This window comes from Canis lupus, chromosome 31, assembly GCF_011100685.1.
Source record: "Canis lupus familiaris isolate Mischka breed German Shepherd chromosome 31, alternate assembly UU_Cfam_GSD_1.0, whole genome shotgun sequence".
In the NCBI taxonomy this organism is placed as follows: Eukaryota; Metazoa; Chordata; class Mammalia; order Carnivora; family Canidae; genus Canis; species Canis lupus.
Window position 1 is genome coordinate 37,907,682 of NC_049252.1, and position 23,593 is coordinate 37,931,274.

The 23,593-nt window shown below is 57.7% G+C and overlaps 1 protein-coding gene and 1 long non-coding RNA gene across 4 annotated transcripts; one reads left to right on the forward strand and one right to left on the reverse strand.

Annotated features, from left to right (window-relative positions):
• Nucleotides 1-395: 395 nt before the first annotated feature.
• Nucleotides 396-13,864, reverse strand: LOC111093532. Its single transcript, XR_005382463.1, has 2 exons — nucleotides 13,262-13,864; nucleotides 396-3,033 (listed from the first exon to the last, which is right to left on the reverse strand). It is a non-coding gene; the product is annotated as an uncharacterized LOC111093532 (long non-coding RNA).
• A 103-nt stretch (nucleotides 13,865-13,967) lies between these two features.
• On the forward strand, nucleotides 13,968-23,091 carry GATD3A (glutamine amidotransferase like class 1 domain containing 3A). Of its 3 annotated transcripts, XM_038581617.1 has the most exons (7): nucleotides 13,968-14,103; nucleotides 14,233-14,285; nucleotides 15,342-15,455; nucleotides 16,208-16,327; nucleotides 19,074-19,166; nucleotides 21,141-21,297; nucleotides 22,363-23,091. In XM_038581617.1, the coding sequence occupies exons 1-7, from the start codon at nucleotides 13,993-13,995 to the stop codon at nucleotides 22,489-22,491; spliced, it is 777 nt and encodes a 258-aa protein (XP_038437545.1). In that variant the 5' UTR covers nucleotides 13,968-13,992; the 3' UTR covers nucleotides 22,492-23,091. The 3 variants fall into 3 exon arrangements, with proteins under 3 accessions (XP_038437545.1, XP_038437546.1, XP_038437544.1); XM_038581618.1 differs by lacking the exons at nucleotides 13,968-14,103; nucleotides 14,233-14,285 and adding an exon at nucleotides 14,853-15,186; XM_038581616.1 differs by lacking the exons at nucleotides 13,968-14,103; nucleotides 14,233-14,285; nucleotides 15,342-15,455; nucleotides 16,208-16,327; nucleotides 19,074-19,166 and adding an exon at nucleotides 19,188-19,881.
• Nucleotides 23,092-23,593: the final 502 nt, after the last annotated feature.

Genomic DNA, 23,593 nt, shown 5'->3' on the forward strand with positions numbered 1-23,593 from the left:
CCCACCAAGGCACAGCCTGCACGTAGCATAACCTGAAAGGAGTGGATCCCGCGATCCCACCACTCCAGCCAGCCCCTGGCCTGGGCGTGACACTGACCCGCTGGACCCCAGCTGCAGTGAAAGGACGAGAACAGCTCTCCTGGGTCCATGTGTAGAAATGGAGGGTCAGGGATGAAGGTTCACGAAGCCGTGACTGTTCCAAGCTCATCTCTGGTTCTACTTTTATAACATCCACTGTTTATTCTCATTTCCCAGGAGAATCTCTGCAGACATTAACCGTAGAAGTCTTAAAAATTGGGACAACTGTGAGGGGCAGCCCCGGTGGCTCAGCGGAGAGCCCGGGTTGTTGTGCCCAAGATTGCGAATCCGAGAAACCACCAACGAGCCGACACCGATGCAAGTACACGAGGGTTTATTTACAAGCTCAGGCTTGGGTCCGAGTGTACTGCACACAGCGGAGCAGGGGCTTGGACCCCGAGGCTAAGAGGCGGCACAGCTTTATAGGGACCGGTGGCCAATGGGATTGTAACACACACAGAAAGTTGCACAGTCATGTCGGTCCACACGCAGGTGGCCAGTGGAATCACAATCCACCCCTATAGTGACCATTTGAACTGGCCTATCGCCCTCGTCAGAATTGGCGCGGTTTTGGTGGGCACAAGGCAGGGTTACGTTGTTATGAGCCAGTTTCTGTTAAGGGTGTGCTCAGTGGCCTGACTAGGGCGGGGAGCACCCTGAGCACTAAGCAGGTCATGTGGGGGTCATACAGAAGGTGGCGGGTGCAGCACAAAATGGAGTTAGTCCTGTTCTGCTTGTCCAGGGGTAGGGGATTTTTGTTGAATTTCCTGGGTCCCACATTCCCCCCCTTTTTCAGAGGATCCTATGCAGGACCCAATCATGGGTTCTGGGTTTCTGTAGAAAGAGGCAGTGGTTGGCATTGTTGCCTGAATACCATGAGTTGGACTGTATTGACTCAGTCCTTGACAAAAGCTACTGCTCCATCAATGAGGCAGGGTCCGAAGGTCAGGAGGAGGAGGGTGACGAGTGGGCGGCCAGGGAGGATAACACGGTAGTCAGCCAGGGGGAATGATGGTACCGGGATTCGAACCTTCCTTGTTGTTCTCGTTCCCATTTTCGTCTAGCTAAACCTTCTCTGAGCTTTGCCATAGATTCTCGGACTATTCCCAAGTGGTCAGTAAAGAAGCAACATTCTTTGTTTAGGGCACACATAACCCCCCCGGTTGTAAAAAAAAAAAAAAAAAAAACAAACCTAATCCCCTTCTGTTTTGAAGGACAACTTCAGACAAGGATGTTAGGGAGTCTTGGAGGTGAGAAATAGACTCGCTCTATATCCCGATCGATTGCTGCTCGCAGACCTTTACAGTGGGACTGCATAGTCCGTGAAGCGACACCTGTCCCTGCGCCTGTTAATCCTAATCCTACTGGCACAGCGATGGTGATAGCCGAGATGGGTTCTCTTTTATCCCGTCTGTGGGTACCCACATCGAACCACTGAAGTACCTGCTCATCTGAGTGATAATTTTAGGGAGTAGCTGTACTAGCACACAGAAGCCCCCAGTTCTGTTTATAACGTGTCCATGAGCACAGGGAGTCCATCCCTCGGAACAGGCCCACCAGCTGTCTTGGGGCGGTAGATGACACCCGGTACTGTTTACGGGCTGTGTAACGTTGCACAGAATCTGGTAGTGGCGTGGAGGAGGGCCTATGCAGAGCCCCTGGCCTGACACGGATTGTAAGGTGAGGCCTTTACTACCAGGCTTTGGGTTCCACCTGCAAGCATTAGGGTCCGTGGTTGTGTCATATTGACCCGTTTTTGCAATTCCTTCATAGAAGGGGGGCCGGATGTCATAGCACAGCCAGCAGGATTGGGTAAGATTGGGTTTAGTTGCATTGAGGAATTTGTAAGCTTGGGACGTCAGGGCCCAAAGAGGGTGTTGAGAAGGGTCGAGAGGAAGGCGAGTCGGGCCTGGGGTGCCCCAACCGGAGGAGTTGTGGGAAAATTTCAAGAGGGTGTTGTAGATATTACTTGAGATTGAGGAGGCACTAGCACAGGGTCGGGGCCTATCCCTTGGGTTTGACCTTGCGGCTTCTCGACTTGTCTGATCATGAATAGGACTCCATTATCATACCCGCTTTGGTAAAGTCGGAGTCCCCAGAGAAGTCCTACCCCCCAATTTGTATCTCGTTTTCCGGCCTCTGTGAAGGAAATGGTGACTTGATTACAGAGATAGCGGCCTGACTTCCCAGCGCCCGAGCATGTGGGGCTCGTGGCTTTTCGCTGGATTTTTATAAGGCCGGTCGGATTCTGTGACAGCCAATGACATGTCCCAGTCTGTTCACAACCCCATGCTTTACAGAAGTAATCCTCGGGGCCTCCACATCTGGAGACCTTATTATGGTCAGACAGAGAGGGGGCCGGGCATGCATAAAAGCAGGTGGCACGGAGGGAGCTTAAGCTCCACCTGCCGACACATCCGGGTATTCGGCCATGGAGAGCCGAGGGGCCGTGGTGGACCCCGAAAAGTTTTGGGTCGCATAAGTCAAAGGTTAGATTGGGCCACCAGGTTCCCCTAGGGTGTATTCCTGTCAGCTGGGTTATTATTTCCATAGAACTCGGGGTGAGGATTTGCCAGGTTAGATTTAGTGGCTGGTGGGGGTTAGTTTTAGCCGCAAGGGGATACAGTGCAAGTAATACTAGTGGGGTAAGTGGGAGCGACGCAGCCTTAGCTTTAGGGGATTGTCCTTGTCGGGCTGACTCTTCCATTCCGGAACAAAGTCCTTGAGGACGGCGTGTGGGTCAGCTGGCCGGACGTGGGTGTAGTCGACCCAGGGAGTAATCCCGTCGACCTTGAGAGCGGTGGGAGCGGTCAGGATCTCGATGTAGGGTCCCTTCCAGCGGGGTTGGAGCGTCTGGTGTTGGTGTCTCCGCACATACACCCAGTCACCTGGTCGATACCGATGGGAGTCCAGGGGTGGCCCAGTCTCGCAGAGGGCCCTCAGCTTAGGCCACACCTGTTCGTGAGTTTTTGTAACATTTGGAGGGAAAAAAAGGAGTTGGTGATCATCAAACTCAGCAAGCACCTCAGGTTTTAAATTGGGGATAACAGGTGGAGGAAGACTGAACATGATCTCCCAGGGAGTCAGTACCATCTTATATGGGGAGTTCCTTACCCTATATAGGGCGAAGGGGAGGAGAGTCACCCAGTCCCCGCCAGTCTCCAGGGCTAATTTAGTTAAGGTCTCCTTTACTGTTCTGCTCATCCTCTCTACCTGTCCTGAGCTCTGGGGTCTATGTGCACAATGTCATTTCCAATCTGCCCCAAGTACTAGGGCCACTCCCCGTGTTACCTTAGAGACGAATCCTGGGCCGTTGTCTGATCCGATCCTAACAGGAAAACCATACCTCAGTATGATGTCTTCCAGCAGTTTCTTCTTGGTCACAGTCTGTGCCGTTTCATGTTTGGTGGGAAATGCCTCTGTCCATCCTGAAAAGGTATCTGCAAACAGTAGTAAATACCTGTATCCGTATTTTCCAGGTTTCACCTCAGTGAAGTCCACTTCCCAGGAGGCTCCTGGGCGGTCCCCCTGGAGCCGGGTGCCTGGGTTAGATCCATGGGCAGTGGCATTAGTTAACTGGCATGCACTGCAGCTCGCCACAATCTGCTCGATCTTTGCTCGAGAGTCTTGAATAGTGATCTTTGCATGTCGTATGAGGTCTTCCATCTTCCTTGTTCCCGTGTGAGTACCCCGATGCATTCTGGACAGGCCTCGCCGTCCTAGTTCCTCTGGCAGGATGATGCTGGAGTCTGCGGCCCTCCCCCAGCCACACAAGCACTGGGTCACAGGCAAGCGTTTGATCCAGTGTAAATCAGCATCAGTATGGTTGGGGGTGTCAGGCAGGGCCGGTGCCCCCGGATCAGGTAGCTGGTTGCTAAGACTTCGGTCACCGTAAGGGCCGCCTCCTTTGCTTTTAAATCGGCTAGCCGGTTTCCCCTGGCTACTGGCGTGTCTGCCTTTGGGTGCCCCGGACAGTGGATGATGCCTAGGGCCTTGGGCAGCCAGAGGGCCCTCAGGAGTTCAAGGATCTCCGTTTGGTTTTGAACAGTCTTTCCCTCTGCTCTCAGGAGCCCTCTCTCCCTGTAAAGGGCTCCGGGGATGTGAGCGGTGGCGAGGGCGTACCTGTGGTCGGTGTAGATGTTGATTCGTTTACCTTCCCCCATGGTCAGCGCCTTGGCCAGTGCGGTCAGCTCTGCCCGTTGAGCGGATGTTCTGGCTGCCAATGGCTCCGCCCTGATAGTTTCCGTCTCCATGGTTACGGCTGCCCCCGCGTACCTGACTCCTTCTCGGACAAAACTGCTGCCGTCCGTGTACCAGGTGGCGTCCACGTTCGGCAGTGGCTGGTCCTGGAGATGAGCTCTGACTCCGTGCACCTGTGCCAAAATTTCTTGACAATCATGTAGAGGGGGGGTCCCAGTCTGGGTTAGGGAGTAGCGTCGCCAGATTCAGGGTTGTTGGTGGCTTAAATAAAATTCTGGTGGGGTTTAGCAGCAGGCTCTGATAATGGGTCAGACGGGCATTGCTGATCAGCGGTCTGGGGGCTGAGTACCCCTTCAATGGCGTGTGGGGTGGTAACATGCAGTTCTTGCCCCCTGGCCAGCTTGTCTGCGTCTTTAACCATCATGGCCACTGCAGCAATAATTTTTAAGCATGGGGGCCATCCAGCGGCCACCGTGTCTAGCTTTTTGAAGAGATAGGCTATGGGTCTCTTCTAAGGACCTACGTACCGGACAAGGACCCCTTTTGCCACTCCGTCTTTCTCATCCACATACAGGTAGAAGGGCTTGGTTAGGTCTGGCAACCCGAGAGCCGAGGCAGACAGCAAAGCCCATTTAAGGTCATTAAAGGCTTTGTCCATGGCCTTTGTCCATTCAAAATTTTGCTGGTGTCTGGTGGCCTCATGGAGGGGTCTGGCCATGTCGGCAAAACCTAGAATCCATAATCGACAGAACCCTGCTGACCCCAGGAATTCACGTACCTGGCGGACGGTTCGTGGTTGTGGGATTCTTAGGATAGTTTCCTTCCGTGCATCCGTCAACCATCTTGGTCCATCTTTTAATTTGTACCCTAGGTAGCTCACCTCCGTTCTGCAAGAGCTGAGCTTTTTTAGCTGAGGCCCGGTATCCTAGGGCTGCTATGGTCTGGAGCAAGTCCCTGGTGCCTCGCAGGCATGTGTCCTGGTCCTTTGCCGCCAACAGGATATCATCTACTAAAGGCGTCCTTTAAGTCTAATACCGTAAACCAAGTTTTATCTGGAGGCAGGGTGGAGAGGAGGGTGTATGGGTTTGGGACTGTAGGATGCATATCCTCTACTCGCCGGTTGATTTCCCTTAAGTCCTGGACTGCCTGTAATCGTTAGAGTGTGGTTTTCGCACCAGCAGCAAGGGGGTGTTCCATGCTGATTGGCAAGGCCCCAAAATGCCCGAGTCCAGTAGTCGCCGTATGTGGGGTGTGATTCCCGTACGCGCCACGAGAGGCACAGGGTAGTGGCGGACCCTGACAGGGTCTGCTCCCGGTTTCAGTTCTATGTAGATGGCCGGTCGGGGTCGTGCCAGCCCAATTCCCCCCAGTTTCTGCCCACGCTTGGGGAAATTCCCGCAGCCAATGGTCAATGTCAGTCATCGGGGCTGAGGGTGTCTGGTGGAGACGATATTCATCTTCTAAACTTAGGACAAGTACTTGGATCGGGTGCCCTTCCTTATTTAGGACTTTTGCCCCTTCGGGGTGGAAGCGAATCTGTGCCCCCATTTTGGTGAGCAAGTCCCGACCTAATAACAGGTAGGGACACTCAGGGATAACCATGAAGGAACGGGATACCCGGCCCATGCTGAGATCTACTGAGCTTCGGGTAGTCCGTGAGTGCTGTTTGGTGCCCGTGCCCCCTTGCACCCGTGAAGTCTTGCTTGCCAATTTTCCTTGGGGTTGTAATAAGACCGAGTGTTGTGCCCCAGTGTCCACTAATAATTCAACGGGTTGCCCCTCCACCCTGAGAGTTACCCTGGGCTCAGGAAGGGGTGCTGAACCCCGACTCCCCTAATCGTCCAGGTCCTCCATTTCTAAGATCTTGGCAGGGGCCTTAGGTCTTTTATTAGGGCAATCTTTTACCCAATGGCCCTCCTCTTTACAAGAAGCACATTGGTTTTTGTTTAGTTTAGGACGCTCCTGACGGGGACCAGGGCCATCCTCCTTACCTGTCCCTGAAGCCAGTTTTTTGAGGTGTCTCCGTTTTTCCTGGGGGTCGTCCATGGTTGTGGCCAGCAGGATCTTGGCCAGGTTTCGGGTCTGCCGGTCACTTAGTTTGATTTGTTGTTCTTCCGGACTTTCTCTATTATTATAGACTCGTTCGGCTACTGTTACTAAGTCCTGCAAGCTCTTCTCTCCTAATATTCTAAGAAGGCTGCTGTTCTCTCATCCTTACCCTGTCTCACACCACAGACCTCGGCCAGATTGGGAGGCTTGCGCGCGGCAGCCTGGAGACCTGCCGGGAGAGTCTGGCGGTGGACCCGGGGTCTCTCCTTACCTTCAGCCGAGCTGTGGTCCCAGGTGGGGCGGGATAAGGGGAAGGCAGCGTTTATGAGGTCTGGGTTTTGAGTCGGCTGTCTGTCCTCTCCCAGGACAGACTTCCGGGCTTTCACCTGAATTCGTTCTCTCTCCTCGGTGGTGAAGAGAACCTGCAAGAGCTGTGGGCAGTCCTCCCAAGTAGGCTGCTGGGTAAAGAGAACAGGATCTAAAAGCCCGATTAGATCTCTTGGATTATCAGAGAACTTTGCATTTTGGGTTTTCCAATTATATAAATCACTGGTGGAGAACGGCCAGTATAACATTAGCTGTCCGCCAGTCTCGTGGGGGGGGGGGCCATGGCGCAGAGGGGAAAGGCGGGGAGTGGGCCGGCCCGCCTTAGGGGTGGGGCCGTCCGCGTGGCCCACGCACAGGGACTCCCTCGTCAGGGAGGGGGGTGCCCCTTCTGCAGCCCCCCCACCACTGATGGGGGGGCGGGAGGGCGAGGGGGTGCCCAATCGGGCGGCGGGAGGATCAGGTCCTCCGGAGAGGAATCCTGTAAAACTGAATGAAGAGGCACTTTTGTCTTAGAGTCGGTCTCCTTCTCGGCCTTTCCGCAGGGCTAGAATCTTGGTAGGTCCTGCTTGGGGGGGAGAAATAGTTTTAGCCAAGGAGGGGGATTCTCGATCATGTCCTGCCAGGCCAGGACGCAGGGCACCTGGTCAGAGTGGCCGGCCGGTTTGTCCCTGAAGATCACGGCCTTAACCTGTGAGATAACAGGTAGGTGGAAAGTTCCTCCTCGGGGCCATCCCACGTCAAGGGCTGGCCATTCTGACGTGCAGGAAGTTCGAAATTTCCCTCTCCGTAGGTCTGTGCTCAGGTTGTGAGCTCTTTCCTTAACATCCGAGAAGTAGGGGAGCATAAGGGACGGGGGTGGTTTGCGTCCGCCCCATTACGTCCCCTGTCCACACCAAGGCACAGACAGGACAGTTAACAAGTAACACAGTCAAACGCACAAACAGTTGACAGTGAACACAGTAACCCCGACCAGCCGCACAGCCAACAAGGACACGGTAACAGACGAACGTTCCCGGGCGGCCGCAGAGACAAAACAGAAGGTAACCCGGAGGGCTGGCAGCCGGCCCTCCTCACAGACAGGACCCCTCCTCCTCTCAGATGAGGACCCCGTCCTCGAACCTCCGTCCTCCTCACGGATGAGGACCCCGTCTGTGGGCGGCCACGGACTAGCTGGTGTAACTAAACCAAACCAGGCCCGGGCTTGCGTCCCTCATTCACTCAAAAGGCTCGAGAGCCCAAAGGGTAAATAGTTAGTTGACGCTTGAGAAAGGGCTTGAGCAACGGTTTTCAGGGCTCGCTTGTAGGCGGTCGCCCACACAACACAGTAGATTCAATGTGCTCTGGCCTGGCCACAAAGTGAACTAGGGGCCTGTGCTGTCCTTGCTGGCCTGTTGGCCACATCTAATGTTCCTCCGAGGTATGTACATCTGGAGCAACAAACCCACCTCTTAACCAGGATCCTCTGGCGCCAGTGGGTCTGCCTTGCATGCTGACTAAGGGGAAGCTTGGAGGGTTTCACAAATATGCTAAGAATAGATACTTCCTTATCTTTGTCTTGCCTATAATGTTGTAGAACCTTGAATAAAGCTGACACTGCTTGGACATCATCCACTGTGTCCCTCCTGTCCTCATTTCTTTACTTTTCTTTTATTTCCCTAGCCCTTTCCCTCAGGACCCTGACCGTGTTGCCGCAGAGCGCACAACAAGTGGTGCCCGAACAGGGACCTGAGCACATGCAAGAGGAAGTGCACATATAGGTAAGTCGTCGCTGACAATTAGGTAAGGGGAGCCCGGCTATTTAGGGCCACAACAGGAGTAAAAAAATAATGGGGAAATTGCAGTCTATGGAACAGGTCGTTTTCATGACCCCCTTGCAGGCCCTTATGAAGCGAGAAGGGTCCAAGGTCTCTAAAAAGGCCTTGCAGCAATTCTTTTGTACCGTATCGGACTTGTGTCCCTGGTTTCCAAAAGAAGGGACTGTCCGTCTGGACGCCTGGCAAAGGGTAGGACAGAAAATTAAAAATCAACTTAAAAAACGTGGTCCTATGGCCTGTCCTCCAGGCACCACGCAAATTTGGGAGGAAATAAAAGAGGCTTTAGATCCACAACACACTTTCGAATTAATCTCTATAGCCTCTCATGAATCCCTCCCTGAGAATGATGTTCAGACCTCGTCAGAGGAACAAAAGGAGAATAATAATTCGATGATTGAATCACCATCACCACCAGGACAGATATCGCCCTCTCAATTCCCTCCCCGACAAAAACTGCAAAAGGAAACCATAAATATGCCTCAGACGAACATCCCTACGGCACCACCTTTACTTGAAACCCGAGGAGATGAAATTGAAGGAGATGGGGTATATTTAGATAATGATAAGGAAATTTTTTTTTCATCTTCAGCTCCAGGGCCGTCAGGGCCCCCCCTCTAAACTGGAAAACTTATAAGCAACTTGCGCTCCTAATCATGATATTGATCCCTTTCCAGGCATGAGCAAAAAAATACGACCCTCTTCCATGGATCATGCCAAGCCACAGCCATGCAATTTTGATCCTCCCTCTTACAGGAAAGATCCTCCTTATGGTCGTCATATGATGACACCTTACCCTCAGTCTGGGGTTCCATTCTAAAAGCATGTCGATATCCAATGGTCGATATCCCCCTGTATTTCCCAAACACCTTCCTAGCGGGCTGTCTCCTTTGAAAATAACTCCTCTTCAACAAACTTCAAAGGACACCTCTGCCTTTTTGGCTTTCCCTGTCATGCAAAATGGTAATGGCCAGAGAGCCTACTCTACTGTCAATTTTAAGATACTAAAAGAGATTGAGACAGCCACCGCCCAGTACGGGCCCACCGCTCCTTACACCCTGTCCTTATGAGATAGTGTGGGACTGGACGCCCTCTGCCCAGGAGGCTGGAAGGTCATAGCTCAGGCCTGCCTATCAGGTGGGGACTATTTACTTTGGAAAACTGAATTTTTTGAAAGAGCTAATGAAATGGTGTGTATAATCGTAGGACAAATATTCCGGTTCCTTATGAAATGCTAACTGGGGAAGGGGCTTATGCTGAGGTAAATATGCAAACTGATTATCCAGCAATAGCATACAGTCAAATTTCACAGTGTGCCCTTAAGGCCTGGAAAAGACTTCCTTCAACAGGGACCAGGTCGGAAGAGTTATCCGAAATCCGACAAGGACCAGATGAGCCTTATCAAGACTTTGTGGCTCGCTTGTTAAAAGCAGTAGGACGCATAGCGGTGGATGGGGAAGCAGGCACAATCACTGTGAAACAACTGTCTTTTGAAAATGCTAATTCTGCCTGCCAAGCCACTGTACGACCCTGGAAAAAGGAACCTTGGAAGACTACATTCGTTTATGTGCTGAAATAGGGTCTTCATATATACAGGGAGTTACCCTCGCTGCAGCACTGAGGGGGATTTCCCCTCAGGAAATGCAGAGGCGTATGCAGCAAAGAGGTAACCAAAAAAGACGAACTTGTTCTCAATGTGGACAGGCAGGCCATTTCAAGGCTAAATGCCCTCAGTTAATAGGTGGGCTGGAAAGACCTGGAGAAATAGGGAAAAAACCCTCATCTCTGTGCCCCAGAGGTCAAAGAGGCTATCATTGGGCAAATGAGTGCTATTCCCAAAAGGATAAATTTGGAAATATTCAGGGAAACTGGAGGCGGGCCCGCTGCGGCCCCAACAAACAATAGCAGCAATGTTTCCTCAGATGTCCGCCCTGGGGCCAATACCGCCGACCTCCCAGACATCAGCAAATTACACCGGGGTACCCCGGCCAGCGCAGGATTAGACTTAGCCCCAGACACCCTGGTATATCTAGAAGCTGGACAAACCCCCAAAGCTATAACAACAGGAATATGGGGACCCCTTCCCAAGGGAACCTGGGGATTGCTTTTAGGAAGATCTAGTTGGACTATGAAAGGACTAAATGTTCACCCGGGAGTAATAAATGAAGATTATACAGGAGAAATTAAAATTATAGTAACACTAAAGGAGGGCATTCTCCATTTACAACCTAAAATGCCTATCGCCCAATTAATCATTATTCTTAGATATGAAACTTCTAACCCATCTGTAAAAGGAAAGCGGGGAGCAAATGGCTTCGGCTCCACCAATATTTGTTGGACTCAGCTGATTTCAGCCGACAAGCCATATATAACCTTACAAATACAAGGTCGCCCTTTGTCGGGTTGAGATAAATACTGGAGCTGATGTCTCTGTTATCGCCAGGCAACACTGGCCAAAGTGTTGGCCCCTTACAGATTCAGAGGTTTCTATAAGGGGTGTAGGCTACGCGTGTGCCCCTCAAATAAGTGCTAACTTTCTTAATTGGTCTACATCAGAAGGACATTATGGAACTTTTCAGCCCTTTGTCCTAAAAATAGATTTAAACTTATGGGGCAGAGATATACTAACCGACATGAGAGTTTTCCTCATTACAGCCCCAATATCTATGCCAAATCAACAAAAAATAGTAATGACTTTAATGAATAAAATGGGCTATGATCCAAGCAAAGGTTTAGGAAAAAATTTACAAGGAAACCCAGCCCCCATTTGTCTGATAGGTCAAACCACTGGAAAAGGACTGGGTTTTCAAGGGGGCCACTGAACTCTCCCCATGCACTGCCTATTGAATGGAAAAGTAATGACCCTGTATGGGTAGACCAGTGGCCCCTACCAAAAGAAAAATTAGAGGCAGCAGCAGCATTAGCAGAGGAACAGCTGCTTTGGGGTCATCTACAGAGCACTCACAGTCCTTGGAACACTCCAACATTTGTAATTAAAAAGAAATCAGGAAAATGGAGACTATTACAAGACCTCAGGGCAGTTAATGCTACTATGAAGCCCATGGGGACTTTACAGCCAGGGCTTCCCACACCCTCCGCTATACCCTTACAATTCAAGATGATTGTATTGGATCTAAAAGACTGCTTTTTTTTACCATTCCTCTGGCTCCCCAGAACTATGAGAGATTTGCCTTTTCTATTCCTAGCATAAATCATATGGAACCCGCAAAAAGATTTCATTGGAAGGTTTTGCCACAAGGAATGGCTAACAGCCCCACCTTGTGCCAAGAATTTGTAGCTAGAGCTCTTTCGCCTTTTCGTAAGAAGTTTAATTCCATCGTTTACTGTATTCATTATATGGATGATATTCTTCTTGCTGCACCGACCGACCGAGGAAATGTCGCAAGAAGCTTTCTCAGATCTGACCAACAGATTACAGCAATTTAATCTAGTAATTGCTCCTGAAGAGATACCAAAAAAATGGAGCCTTTTGAGAATCTCGGCTTCATTGTTGAAAATAAAACAATCAGACCTCAGAAATTATCCATTAGAACGCACTCGTTAAAAACATTAGATGACTATCAAAAATTAATGGGGGATATTAATTGAATTAGACCCTTCTTACATATTACAGCTAATGACTTAAAGCCATTATTTGATACTCCTAAGGGAGAGAGTGCTCCCTCATCTCCTCGCAAATTATCTGAAGAAGCCCAAAGGGCTTTACAGCTTGTTAATAAGTTGTCACAGGCACATGTAACTCAGTATGATCTTACACAACCTTTAGATTTAATCTTGTTAATGCCTTCCCAATTACCAGCTGCGGTCATTTGGCAATCTCATGGACCTTTGGAATGGATCCATTTGGCCTTAAATCAATGACATGTTATAAACGATTACACTAAAATGTTAGCCCAATTGATATTAAGAGGTCATCAACGCATTATTCTCATGATTGGTAAAGAACCTGATTACAGGGGGATCCCTGGGTGGCGCAGCGGTTTGGCGCCTGCCTTTGGCCCAGGGCGTGATCCTGGAGACCTGGGATCGAATCCCACGTCGGGCTCCCTGCATGGAGCCTGCTTCTCCCTCTGCCTGTGTCTCTGCCTCTCTCTCTGTGACTATCATAAATAAATAAAAAATTAAAAAAAAAAAAAAGGGGCTTGAGCAACGGTTTTCAGGGCTCGCTTGTACGCGGTCGCCCACACAACACAGTAGATTCAATGTGCTCTGGCCTGGCCACAAAGTGAACTAGGGGCCTGTGCTGTCCTTGCTGGCCTGTTGGCCACATCTAATGTCCCTCCGAGGTATGTACATCTGGAGCAACAAACCCACCTCTTAACCAGGATCCTCTGGTGCCAGTGGGTCTGCCTTGCATGCTGACTAAGGGGAAGCTTGGAGGGTTTCACAAATATGCTAAGAATAGATACTTCCTTGTCTTTGTCTTGCCTATAATGTTGTAGAACCTTGAATAAAGCTGACACTGCTTGGACATCATCCACTGTGTCCCTCCTGTCCTCATTTCTTTACTTTTCTTTTATTTCCCCATCCCTTTCTCTCAGGACCCTGATCATGTTGCTGCAAAGCGTACAACACCTGTCCTCCTTACAGATGAGGACCCCGTCCTCCAGGCAGGGGCAAGGGACATCTCAAGACCCCCGGTCGAGGGCCCGCCAGCGCGTCCGCCTAAGCCGATGCTGACCCAATACAGATTGGAATTCCTACAGGTAAAAGTACGGTTTAGGGCTCTCAGAGAATATGCGCTCAAAAAGGTGGAAAAAGTTGAGTGCACTCACCACGCGTGGGACCCTCCGGATGGGGTCCTGGGGGGTCCCTCGGATCCCGGGCCAGCCCCCAAATGTCGCGCCCAAGATCGCGAACCCGAGAAACCACCGAGGAGCCGACACCGATGCAAACCCACGAGGGTTTATTTACAAGCTGGAGCCTGGGTCCAAGCGCACGGGACGCGGCGGGGCAGGGCCTTGGGCGCCGGGGCTAGAGGCGTAGCAGCTTCGTAGGGGCCAATGGAATCCCGACTCACCCCACAGCGACCGCTTGAACTGGCCTATGGCTCTGGGCTCGGGTCGGAATTGGCGCGCGGTTTCGGCGGGCACAGGGCGGGCTTCCGGGAAGGGTGTGCTGGGCGGCCGGGCCAGGGTGGGGGCGCCCTGAGCTCTGAGCAGGTCACGGCGGGTCACGCGGAGAGGGCGGGCGCCGCACAACAGGGAGTTATCCCGCTCTGCTAGTGCAGGGGTAGGGGATTTTTGTTGAATTTCCTGGGTCCCACGGGGCCGGACACCCGAGGGCCCCGCATCCCCGCATCCCCGCGGGCGACGACTCGGGCCGGGAGGCGAGGGCGGGGGGGCGCCTCGGCAGGTGCGGGCGGGAGCCGAGGCCGGGTCGCACGGGGGCGGGGGCCTGGCTGTGCGCAGGCGCGGCCACGCCCACCGGCGCGCTCGCGGGCGGGGGCCGGGCGGCCGTGCGCAGGCGCAGGCGCACGCGCAGACGCAGACGCAGCCGCGCAGTCATGGCAGCGGTCAGGGCGCTGGGGGCGTCCAGGCTCCGGGCGGCCTCCGCGTTCGCCCCGCGCGCGGCCTTCCACGGCTCCGCGCCGCGCCCGGGGGCCAGGGTCGCGCTGGTAGGCGGTAGGCGGGCGGCGGGCGGCGGGCGGCGGGCGGGCCCCTCCCGGGTTGGCCGCCGTCACCCCGTCCCACCCCCCGCCCCCGCCGGTGCCCCGGGCGGACCCCGTGACCGCTGCCGCCCGCAGGTGCTGTCGGGATGCGGGGTCTACGACGGGACGGAGCTGCAGGAGGCCGCAGCGTAAGCCCCGGGGCCGCGGAGGACGCCGAGCGCGTCGGGCGCCGTCCCCCGGGCTCAGCCGGCAGCGGGCGGCCGTCCCAGCCCGGAGCCAGCCCTGGCCGCGGCCGCCTCCGCGGGGACCTGCCGGCGAGGGGCGGCGGGGGGCGGGGCGGGGGCGCGTCCCTGCGGCCTGCGGGCGGGGGCGGGGCCGGGGCGGAGCCAGGGCGGGGCCGGGGCACGTCCCTTGCAGCCTGCAGCTGGCGGCGGGGTGCGGGAGGCGGGGCCCGGGGCGCGTCCCTGCGGCCTGCAGGTGGCCGCGGGGGGCGGGGCGGGGGCGCGTCCCTTGCGGCCTGCGGGTGGCTGCGGGGGGCGAGGCGGGGGCGGAGCTAGGGCAGGGCTGGGGCATGTCCCTTGCAGCCTGCCGGTGGCTGCGGGGGGCGGGGCGGGGGCGGGGCTAGGGCGGGGCCGGGGGCGCGTCCCTCGCGGCCTGCGGCCGGGGGGTGCCCTGTGGGCGCCGAGCCTGGAACAGACTTTGCACTGGGCGGTCGGCCCCGACAGCTTCCAGCCCGGGCTGCGTGTGCAGAGCCCTGCGGGTGCCAGAGGTCAGGGCCTGGGCACCGGCGTGCTGCTGGCTCTTCCCCGCACCTTACGCCGCCGCCTCCTCCGAAGGGGGAGCCCGGCGCAGGGGGGCCCTCCCTCCGGCTGTGACGGGAGCCGTGGCACAGAGCGGGACCTGGACTGAGTGTCGGGCCCTGCATCCGCTGGCCCGCGGGAGGGAGTGCATCCCGAAGCAGCAGCCTGGGAACCTCAGCGTCCAGGCTCTGACACCAGTCACCCGTGCTCTGCACCCCGGTTTGTAAAGGGAGCCTGGGGCCAGCTGGGCTCCGCAGGCTAGTTCAGGGACAGCGAGTTGGCGCCGTGGGTAAGGCAACCCTAGCTTCCTGTAACCCAGTACGAGGGTCGTGTGCGGGAGGGGCTTCCATGGGGCATCCGCAAAAGTGCTGCTCGTAGACGCACGTTAGCAGGGACGCCGGGTCGGCTGCGGCTCAGAGCCTCGTCTGATTTTCTTCCGTGCAGGGTGCTGGTTCACTTGAGTCGTGGCGGGGCCGAGGTGCAGACCTTTGCTCCTGACATCCCTCAGATGCACGTGGTTGACCACACCAAGGGGCAGCCTTCTGAGAGCGAAAGCAGGTGCAGGTCCTGGCGCCGGCGGCCTGGAGGGTGGACAAGGCCTGATAGAAGCTCCCTGAGAACCTGCATGCTTAGGTCCTCTGTCCCACTGGGAATCTGGCTGCGTTCCGAGGCACGTGTCCCTGGATGGAAGCCTGGGAGCTCTGGCCGTTCTGTGACGGCGCCCTGATGATGCTCTTGTGACTTTGTCACACTTGCCAGACGTCCTCCTGCCGTGGGGCTCAGTTTGGACTCCGGCCTCCTCCCCCTGCGTGGGCCCCAATGTGTCGGGGCGTTTCTGTCCTGAGGGCTCGTGCAGTCTCTGCACTCTGAGCTCCTCCGTGCCCATCCTGTCCGACTCTGGCAGCAGGGCATTTTCCAGCCAGTCCAGACAGTGAGAGCTCTGTCTCCTGGGAGCTGCAGTGCCCCCGGCGGCCCCCAGGCTTTGTCCTGCTGCCTGGGATGTGGGCCTCGGGCCGCACAGCCTGGGGAAGCAGCGCCTGCCGTGGCTGACCCCAGGTTCCTTCCCTCGCGCCCTGCGCTGCCGTGACCTTCTCACCGCCGTCCTGTTTTTCGTCAGCCCACACGACTGAGTAGTTCAGATGCTCAGAGGGGCTCTACTGTCTTCTGTAGGCCCCGACCTCCAGCACACGTGCCAGTGTCTTCCCTGGACCAGAGGAAGTGTTTCCTGGCTGTGGGGTGGCCTCCCCTGCACCCCGCTCTGCTCTCTGCAGGCCGACACTGGCTTCAGGCCTCCCTGTGTTCTCTCCCAGGAACGTCCTGACGGAGTCCGCAAGGATCACCCGGGGCAAGATCACCGATCTGGCCAGGCTCAGCGCAGCCAATCACGACGCTGCCATCTTCCCTGGAGGCTTTGGAGCCGCCAAAAACCTGTGCGTGTTGGAGCTCTGGGGTCTCTGCTTTTCACCTGTAGCACAGCGGTAGATGGGGCTGGGGGGCCACAGGCTGCATGGAGGACACTGCTCTGGGACGGGGCGTGGGCGGAGCTCTAGCAGCACGTGGATTTTTCTCCTTTCTGGGCGCTCCCGGTACCAGCCACCGTGTGTTGGGGGAATGGGGGGGCGGGGGCGTTCTCTGATTAACCACCGTGCTGGCCGGTCTTGTCATATCAGGACTGAGTCCCGTACGTGTCCCTCACTGACACCGACTCACCTGTTGACCTTGCAGCAGGGAACCCGCTGTTCTAGCGGGCCGTGCGGTGCCTGGTTCCCGCCAGAGGAAGGGAGGCCCCTTGCTTGGGTCATTGCTGGGGAGCTGGCCCTCAAGCTATCACCACACCAGCGTGACGCGCTCCCGGTTTCAGGTCCTCTTTCTGTTCTCATTTGTTGATCTCTTCTTTCTGGGCACCTCATGGAAATTCTCCACTGGCCTCATCGTGCCAGCGTGTCCCTTTTGGGGTGGCTTCCTCGCAACTGACGTGGAAGACCGCGAGCAGCTGCACCTCACGCATCGGGCTTCAAACGTGTGCTGTGGGGGTGACAGCCTGGACCGTGCGGTTTTCATTGGAAACAATACGTCGGCATGTTGGGCTCTGGGTGGAGTGTTTTCCTGTGTCGTGGGCAAGGAGGCAGCCACTCTGTCCCACGCCCAGGGGCCCCTGACAAAGTGTGTGGCTGTGAACTCAGATGGCCGGCCCCGGCCCTCCGCCTCCCTGCTCCCAGACCGCGTGGGTGCTGGGTGCCGCCTGCACCCTCCCCGCACGGGCTCGGCCAGCACGCACCCCTCAGGCTCCCCTGCTGTGCCATCTGGGTCTCCTGTCCAAGGTCTCGGCCGCCACTGCCTCCTGTGACAGGCTCTTGCCCTCCCTGTCCTCCTCTGTGCTCTCCGGGTCTCTGTGAGCCCCATGGGACCTGGCCAGGCCCTCTCCCCTGCTGCTCCTGCCCCAGCACCCCCTCTGACCTCCCCCTCCCTGACCTGTGTGCCACTGCCTGCCTGAAACTCAGCTGGGACGTCATGTTGGTGTTCGAAGCTGCTTCCCCTAACCTGGGCCGACTGTCAGCTCATCCCCTCCCTCTGGCCTCCTTGTACTCAGGGCACCACGTGGGGCAGGGTGCAAGCCAGATGCCTTGGACCCCTGTGCTCGCTGCACCCCCACTTAGGTTAGCTGACGGGCTGCAGCGCAGTGGGTGGCGTCCTGTGCCCAGAAGTGAGGGAGGCGCCCAGGCAGGCTCCCTACATGTTCGGACAGCTGTGGCTGCCCTCGGCCTGCAGACATCTGAATGGGTCTTGTCCAGGGCCGAGCCGGGTGTCCCGAGCCCCTTGAGGCAGTGCCCAGACTCCTGCCTCCTGCTGGGAGCCCTGCCTCCCCTCACATCCACTTTGTCTTCCAAATCCAGCCTTTCCGGTGATCGCCCCTTGTCACCGCCCCTTCCCACACCCTCTGGCGGTGGGGGACAGAGGACGGTCTCTGTTAGCCAGACTTACGCTTCTGCCAGGATCAGGGTTTTTTTCTCGGGAAATGAGCCTTATCTCTGGCCAGCAGCACACCGCCCCTGGGGTGAGGGCCCTTTAGGGATCTGCCGGGGTGCTGTCTGTGGCCCAGCCGACCGCCCACACGCGGTTGACCTGGAAGCACAGGTGCGGTGTGCTGGGCTGTTGGTGGGTCTTCGTCTCTGCATTTGAGGGAGCAGTGGCCTCGGGTCAGTGCTCCTGTCTGTGAGCTCGCCCCTCCTGGGGGAAGCTGTAGCTTGCGGGCGTTTACCCCAGTCTCCCCGACCTTTCTAGAAGAGAGGCCTGCTCCTGGGGGTTGGCCTCCTTAGCCGTGGCTGTCAGCTGTGCAGTGCGCACGCAGCAGGAGCGACAGGTGAGATCGCTGGGGCAGAGGTTCACAGTGGGAACCCGGTTCCTCCTGGTTGGGGCCCTGTTAAGCCTGTCATCCTGAACGTTGTGTTTTTCACAAACGGCGTGGCTTACTGGTGGCCTATTAGCCACCTCACAGCGGCACAGGCGGGATCCGTCAGGTAGATGACCCGACTGACGGACGCTTGTGTGGCCTGATGGCTTCGGGGGGTGCAGGTGTGAGTATTTAAGGTGTAAGACATGGTACGTAAGGACGCGCGTGCCTACCCTGAGCCTCCGTCGGTGCCTGGGCGGCTCACGGGCACTGACGCAGCAGCAGACCTCGTGGGATGGCGGCGTCCACACGTGCACGGGGCAGAGAGCGTGTACTCTGGGATCTGATGGGTCCCGCCAGTCGCCTTCCGTGGAGGTGCCAGCACGTAGCCGCCAGCTGTGGGGGGAGGCCGCCCAGACCCCTGAGCTGCTCGCCTGGGGAGAGGAGCCGCGTCTCATCTCACCACGTGCCTCTTCCTCGTCTGTGGGGTCCTTGTCGCAGCTTCTGGGCCCGTGTGGGTTTCGCTGCTCCTGGGCTTACGGAGCAGAGCTCTGAGGACCCACGCACCTGCTGGCTTTGGTTCACTCTGGGGTCTGCTTCCCCTCCCCCTCCCTCCTTTTTCCTGATTTAAAAAGTAGAAAAAATTATATGTAGTTACGTGTAAAGCCACGCACACGCGTGTTACCTGCTTACGTCGGATGCTGGGAGTTAGAGCCACACGTTCGTCTCCGGGGGGGTCAGAGGCTCCCCAGGCACACAGACCTGAGGACGCCTTTTCTTGTCAGGAGCACATTCGCCGTTGACGGGAAAGACTGCAGAGTCCACGAGGATGTGGAGAGGGTCCTGAAGGAGTTCCACAAGGCCGGCAAGCCCATCGGGTACGTGGGGCGGGGAGGGCAGGGCCGCGTGGTCCTAAGGCTGACTTCACTGAGGGGGTTCACGTGCCGTCACGGGTGCCTTCCAGCTTGGAGAGTTCCCCGGTCACGTGGTTACGTCAGTTTCTCCTGGTGACATAATGGGAAGGAGAGCTTCTAGAAAGTTCCCCCTGCAGCCCTCCCCGCCCCCCAGCCTTTTCCAGCACCCCTTCCCTCGCCTGGTGTCTGCCTTCCTGTCCTCACGCCAGGTAGCCTGGTGCGTTACCTGTGAGCACCATTCCCCACGCCCTCCTGTGGGGCCGCGTGGCCCCTGCATGCTCAGGACGGCTGGCACAGCCACTATGCACCAGATCTGGCCTGCGTGGACCTCCCAGCGGTCACCCCTGGCTTGTGCACCAGCGCATGTGTTGGCCATCCACATCAGCGTGCTGGAGCGTGGAGAGGGCTCGGCTTGGAGTCCACCGTGGGAGAAGCTCCCTCGCAGCCCTGCTCTGCCTGGCGCACCAAGGACCGCTCCCTGGGGCTGTGTGAGCAGGGTCCTGTTAGGACAGGCTCTGTGCAGGAGCTCCCTCCTCGTGAAGGTGGTAGCCGTGGGTCCGGCGGTCAGGCTCGTCTGCTCGGAAGAGACCTTGCGGAGCCGTCAGGGAGCTGATGACAGTGGTGCCACCTGCCTCTCCCCTCCCGGGATGCCATCCCTGGAGCGGCACCCCACATGGGGGTGAGCGCCGGGGAGGACCCTGGTGCCCTGCTTGCTGGGAGCACAGCTGGGGGCGAGGGTCCGATGGTGGTGCCACCTTGCTCGTGTGCCCCCTGACCTCGGAGCGGGAGTGGTGCCCGCGGGCGCCTGCGTCTGGAGCACGTGGCTCGGGCGGCTTCCGTGTCCACAGCCGGAGACAGGGCGGGTGCTGGTGTGTGTGCGTCCTGTGCTGGCTGCCAGGTCCCCCGCGGGCTTGTGACCTGGGGCGCTTTGGAGACTCCACACCTGGTGACTTTACCTACTTGGTGGCTGAGGGACGTTTCCCCCCCACAGGTTTTTAAGCAAGTTGTTTTAGGTTTTGTGATGTTTGAAAACAGATGTGAATGTGTTTTGACGCTATTTTTTCACAGCTTATTTTGGCAGGTTGTGCACAGAGCCTGTCCGGTGGGCACGGGAGAAGCAGGCCCGCTGAAGATGAGCGGGGGGAGAGGGCTGGGCTGCCGCTGGCAGTGTGCGTGGACCCCGAGGGAGGGGAGGGCAGGGCCGTCCCCGCCAGCCTCACGACGGGGTGGCCCGGCCTGCAGCCGAGCAGTGGATGCCACACGCATCCCCCGAGTGCACACAGCTGCAGGCAGGGCTCTGGTCCTGTGTCTGGCACCTGGGGGTCTGGTGTTGGCCGAACGACCAGGCTCAGGAGCTGCAGGGCAGTGGGGCCCCGGGTGAAGAGCAGAGCCTTAGAGGAGCCCCAAGGGCACACATGGGCCACACCGCCCTGCATGCCACCATGTGCACCTGGGAATGAACAGCGGGGCTCAGGTGCTGTGGGCATGGCCTGGGTGGGGGTGCAGTGGGGCTGGCACTGCTGCGAGGGGCCCCTGGAGGCTGTGGTAAGATACAGCTGCTGGCATCTGGCACGTGGGGCAGCGGGTGTGCGTCCACACGCCCTTGCTCTCCAGCAGGTCCCATGAGACTGCTTCTGGCGCCCTCTCCAGAGAAGGGTCCCTGAGTAGTCCGGCTCTGTGGTGAGCTGCGGTTGTGTGAAAAGCCCCCAAAAGTCGGGCCTAAGTCCATTGCTGCCATCTGTTCCCCTCTGCGAGGTGGCCCGGCACCCACTGGCATTCCGCTGTGTTCCTGGGGCCCGTGGGGCGGTGGACTGAGGCTCGGGGCATATGTGGCAGCCTGGCGCCCCTCCCCAAGGCCACTTCCGTTCCTTCCGTGTGCCCCGCTGCGCCCCAGCATCCACATGCGGCCCCGTGCTCACCTGGTCCCTCACTTTTCAGCTTGTGCTGCATCGCGTCTGTCCTCGCAGCCAAAGTGCTCCATGGCGTTGAGGTCACCGTGGGCCACGAGCAAGAGGAAGGTGGCAGGTGGCCGTATGCGGGGACCGCGGAAGCCATCAAAGCCCTGGGCGCCAAGCATTGTGTGAAGGAAGTGACCATATCCTTTCTGCCAGCCGTGGTGACGGGACCCCCCTCTGGGCCTGGGGGACTGCGCTGCTGGGGGCGTCTGGGAGCACGTGCATCACAGGCGTAGCACCTGTCCCCTGGCCGCGTTTCTAAGTTGGCCGGATGTTGCTGCCCCGGCCCAGAGCTCCGCTGGGCTGCCTGGTCGGGTGAGCAGACGGCCTCGGTTCAATGGGGCAACACTGCGCCCCGAGGGCAGGGAGCGCACCCCCGGGAGATACAGGCTGCAGGTGGAAGAAGCACGGGGGCTTGCCTGGCTTTGCTGGAAGTGCTCTGGGTGGTGGGGATGGGCAGGCAGCCCAGGCGCTCCTCCTCCTGCAGGGGACTCAGGCCGAGCACGTTCCAGGTCCACACCAGGACCCAGACTCCATGTGGGCCAGAGCCCGGGAACAGAGCCGCACAGCATCCCAGAAGGTGCTGGAGACGACAGGGTGACCCCTGGGTGTCTGCCTTTCCTTGCAGGCGGTTTAAGTGTCTCCCTGCTGCGCAGAGTGGCCAGCAGAGCCGGCGGCTGCCTGGGTAGAGCTGGCCGCAGGGCCTTTGCACTGAGTCCAGGGAGGTGCATGTTGGCTGGGGCGGAGCGAGGGCCAGGCCTGTCACTGCCTGGTGTTGGTGTGACCAGGACAAGAGTGCAGCCATGTAGGAAGGGCCCCGGTTGGACTGGCCTCTTGCTGCAGGCACTGGGACGAGCTGTCTGTTACAGTTTCTTGGTGGGAAGACCAGAGGTGCTTCTGCTGTGTCCAGGGTTGCTGTGGGGCAGCCCAGGTGTGCGGGTGTGTCCAGTCCCTGGGCTGTGCCGCCCTGGGGTGTCTTGTGAAGCCAGCAGTCTGCTTGGGAGCTCCTCTCCTCCTCGTGGGTGTGTCCTCCGCTCACGGAGCGCAGGCGGTGCAGGCCGTGCAGGCTTCGGGTCGGTGTGGGTCGTGGGCCCTGTGGGCAGAGGCAGCAGGAGGAGGAGCCCTCGGGGCGGAGGCGGGGGAGCTTCACGCCTGCACACCCCCTGGTCCTTGCTGGGTGAGCTTCTTCCATAACTTCTGTGCACGAAGCCCACGTGGACAAGAAAAACAAGGTGGTCACGACCCCGGCCTTCATGTGCGAGACGGAGCTTCACCACGTGCACGACGGCATCGGGGCCATGGTGAAGAAGGTGCTGGAACTCTGCGCCAAGTGACGCGGCCGCAGCCCTGCCTCCTCCAGCAGGGGGAGCTGCTGGCCTGTTTTCCTCCGCTGCTCGCTTGCTTGGGGCAGGAATTCGCTGTCCTGTTTGTAGCTCTGTCCGTAGCTATGTCCCGCCTGAAGAGGCGTCCTTGAGGTGGGGCTGGATCGGGGTGCACGCTCTGTCCCCGTGGCAGAGGCTGGACTCTTGTGTGACCCGAGATCGAAGTGGGGCCTGCTTTTCCAGGAAGAGAATCGGGACTGACGTCACCCTGCTCTCACATTTGACCGGCTTAGGGTACTTGGTGTTGGGGGAAGAGTTTCTGTAAGTTCACGAACTAGTCATTAGGAAATCCACCTGTCACTGATCGATAATTGGAAGCTATCTAATCTGTAATAAATATGCACTAAAATGACGAGGGGGCTGCATTTGAGGCAGAGAGGACGACCTGCGTGCGGCGCCTTCTGAAGCTGGCACGTGAGGGGCGCTAGCGAGGGTTCCTGCCCTCCAGGAAGGAGAGGTCACGGAGGCCCCGCAGGGTGGCCCCAGGCCACGAGCAGCGGCCCACCTGAGGTGTACGAAGAAGGACCAATAAAGTGTCTGGCAGCACCACCAGCCGGTGTCCGTCGTCGTGCGTGCGTCCGTCGTGGGGAGATGCGTTCAGGGTGGCAGCCTGTGTGGTGCGGGCTTCACCCCCAGAGGCACGTTTCCCCCTCTGGTCCGGGTGCTGTGACCCCCGGGAGGGTGTCCCCAACCCCAGACGCTGTAGCGTTTGTGCTTCATTTGGATTTGACGGAGCTGCTGGGGTCCACACAGCGGCCGTTGAGTTTGGTCCAGCTCACTCTGAGCCGTGTCGGTGCCGGCCTGGGAACAGGGCACGGATGCGCAGGCCCCTACTCACCCCCTATAAGGGGTAAGTGACGCTGAATCCGCGGTTTCCCCTGGCGGGAGCGCGGGCACCTATGGACACAGCAGTAGCGCCAGGTATCACACCCCCGGAGCCCCCGGTGCCCTGCCCACCTGGCACCTGTGCCCGCTGGCTGCACGTCTCTGACCCTTCCTCCACCGCCCCCTGTGCTCCGAGGGCCTCCCTTGGTCCTGCTGTAGCAGGAGCCCC

Bases quoted from the DNA above. Each gene is read 5' to 3' on its own strand.
- GATD3A (XM_038581616.1), top strand. From the start codon at position 19,304: ATGGGAAGGAGAGCTTCTAGAAAGTTCCCCCTGCAGCCCTCCCCGCCC. The intron at 19,882-21,140 runs GTGAGCGCCGGG...CTCACTTTTCAG, and splicing joins GAGCGGCACCCCACATGGGG to CTTGTGCTGCATCGCGTCTG. The intron at 21,298-22,362 runs ATATCCTTTCTG...ACTTCTGTGCAC, and splicing joins ATTGTGTGAAGGAAGTGACC to GAAGCCCACGTGGACAAGAA.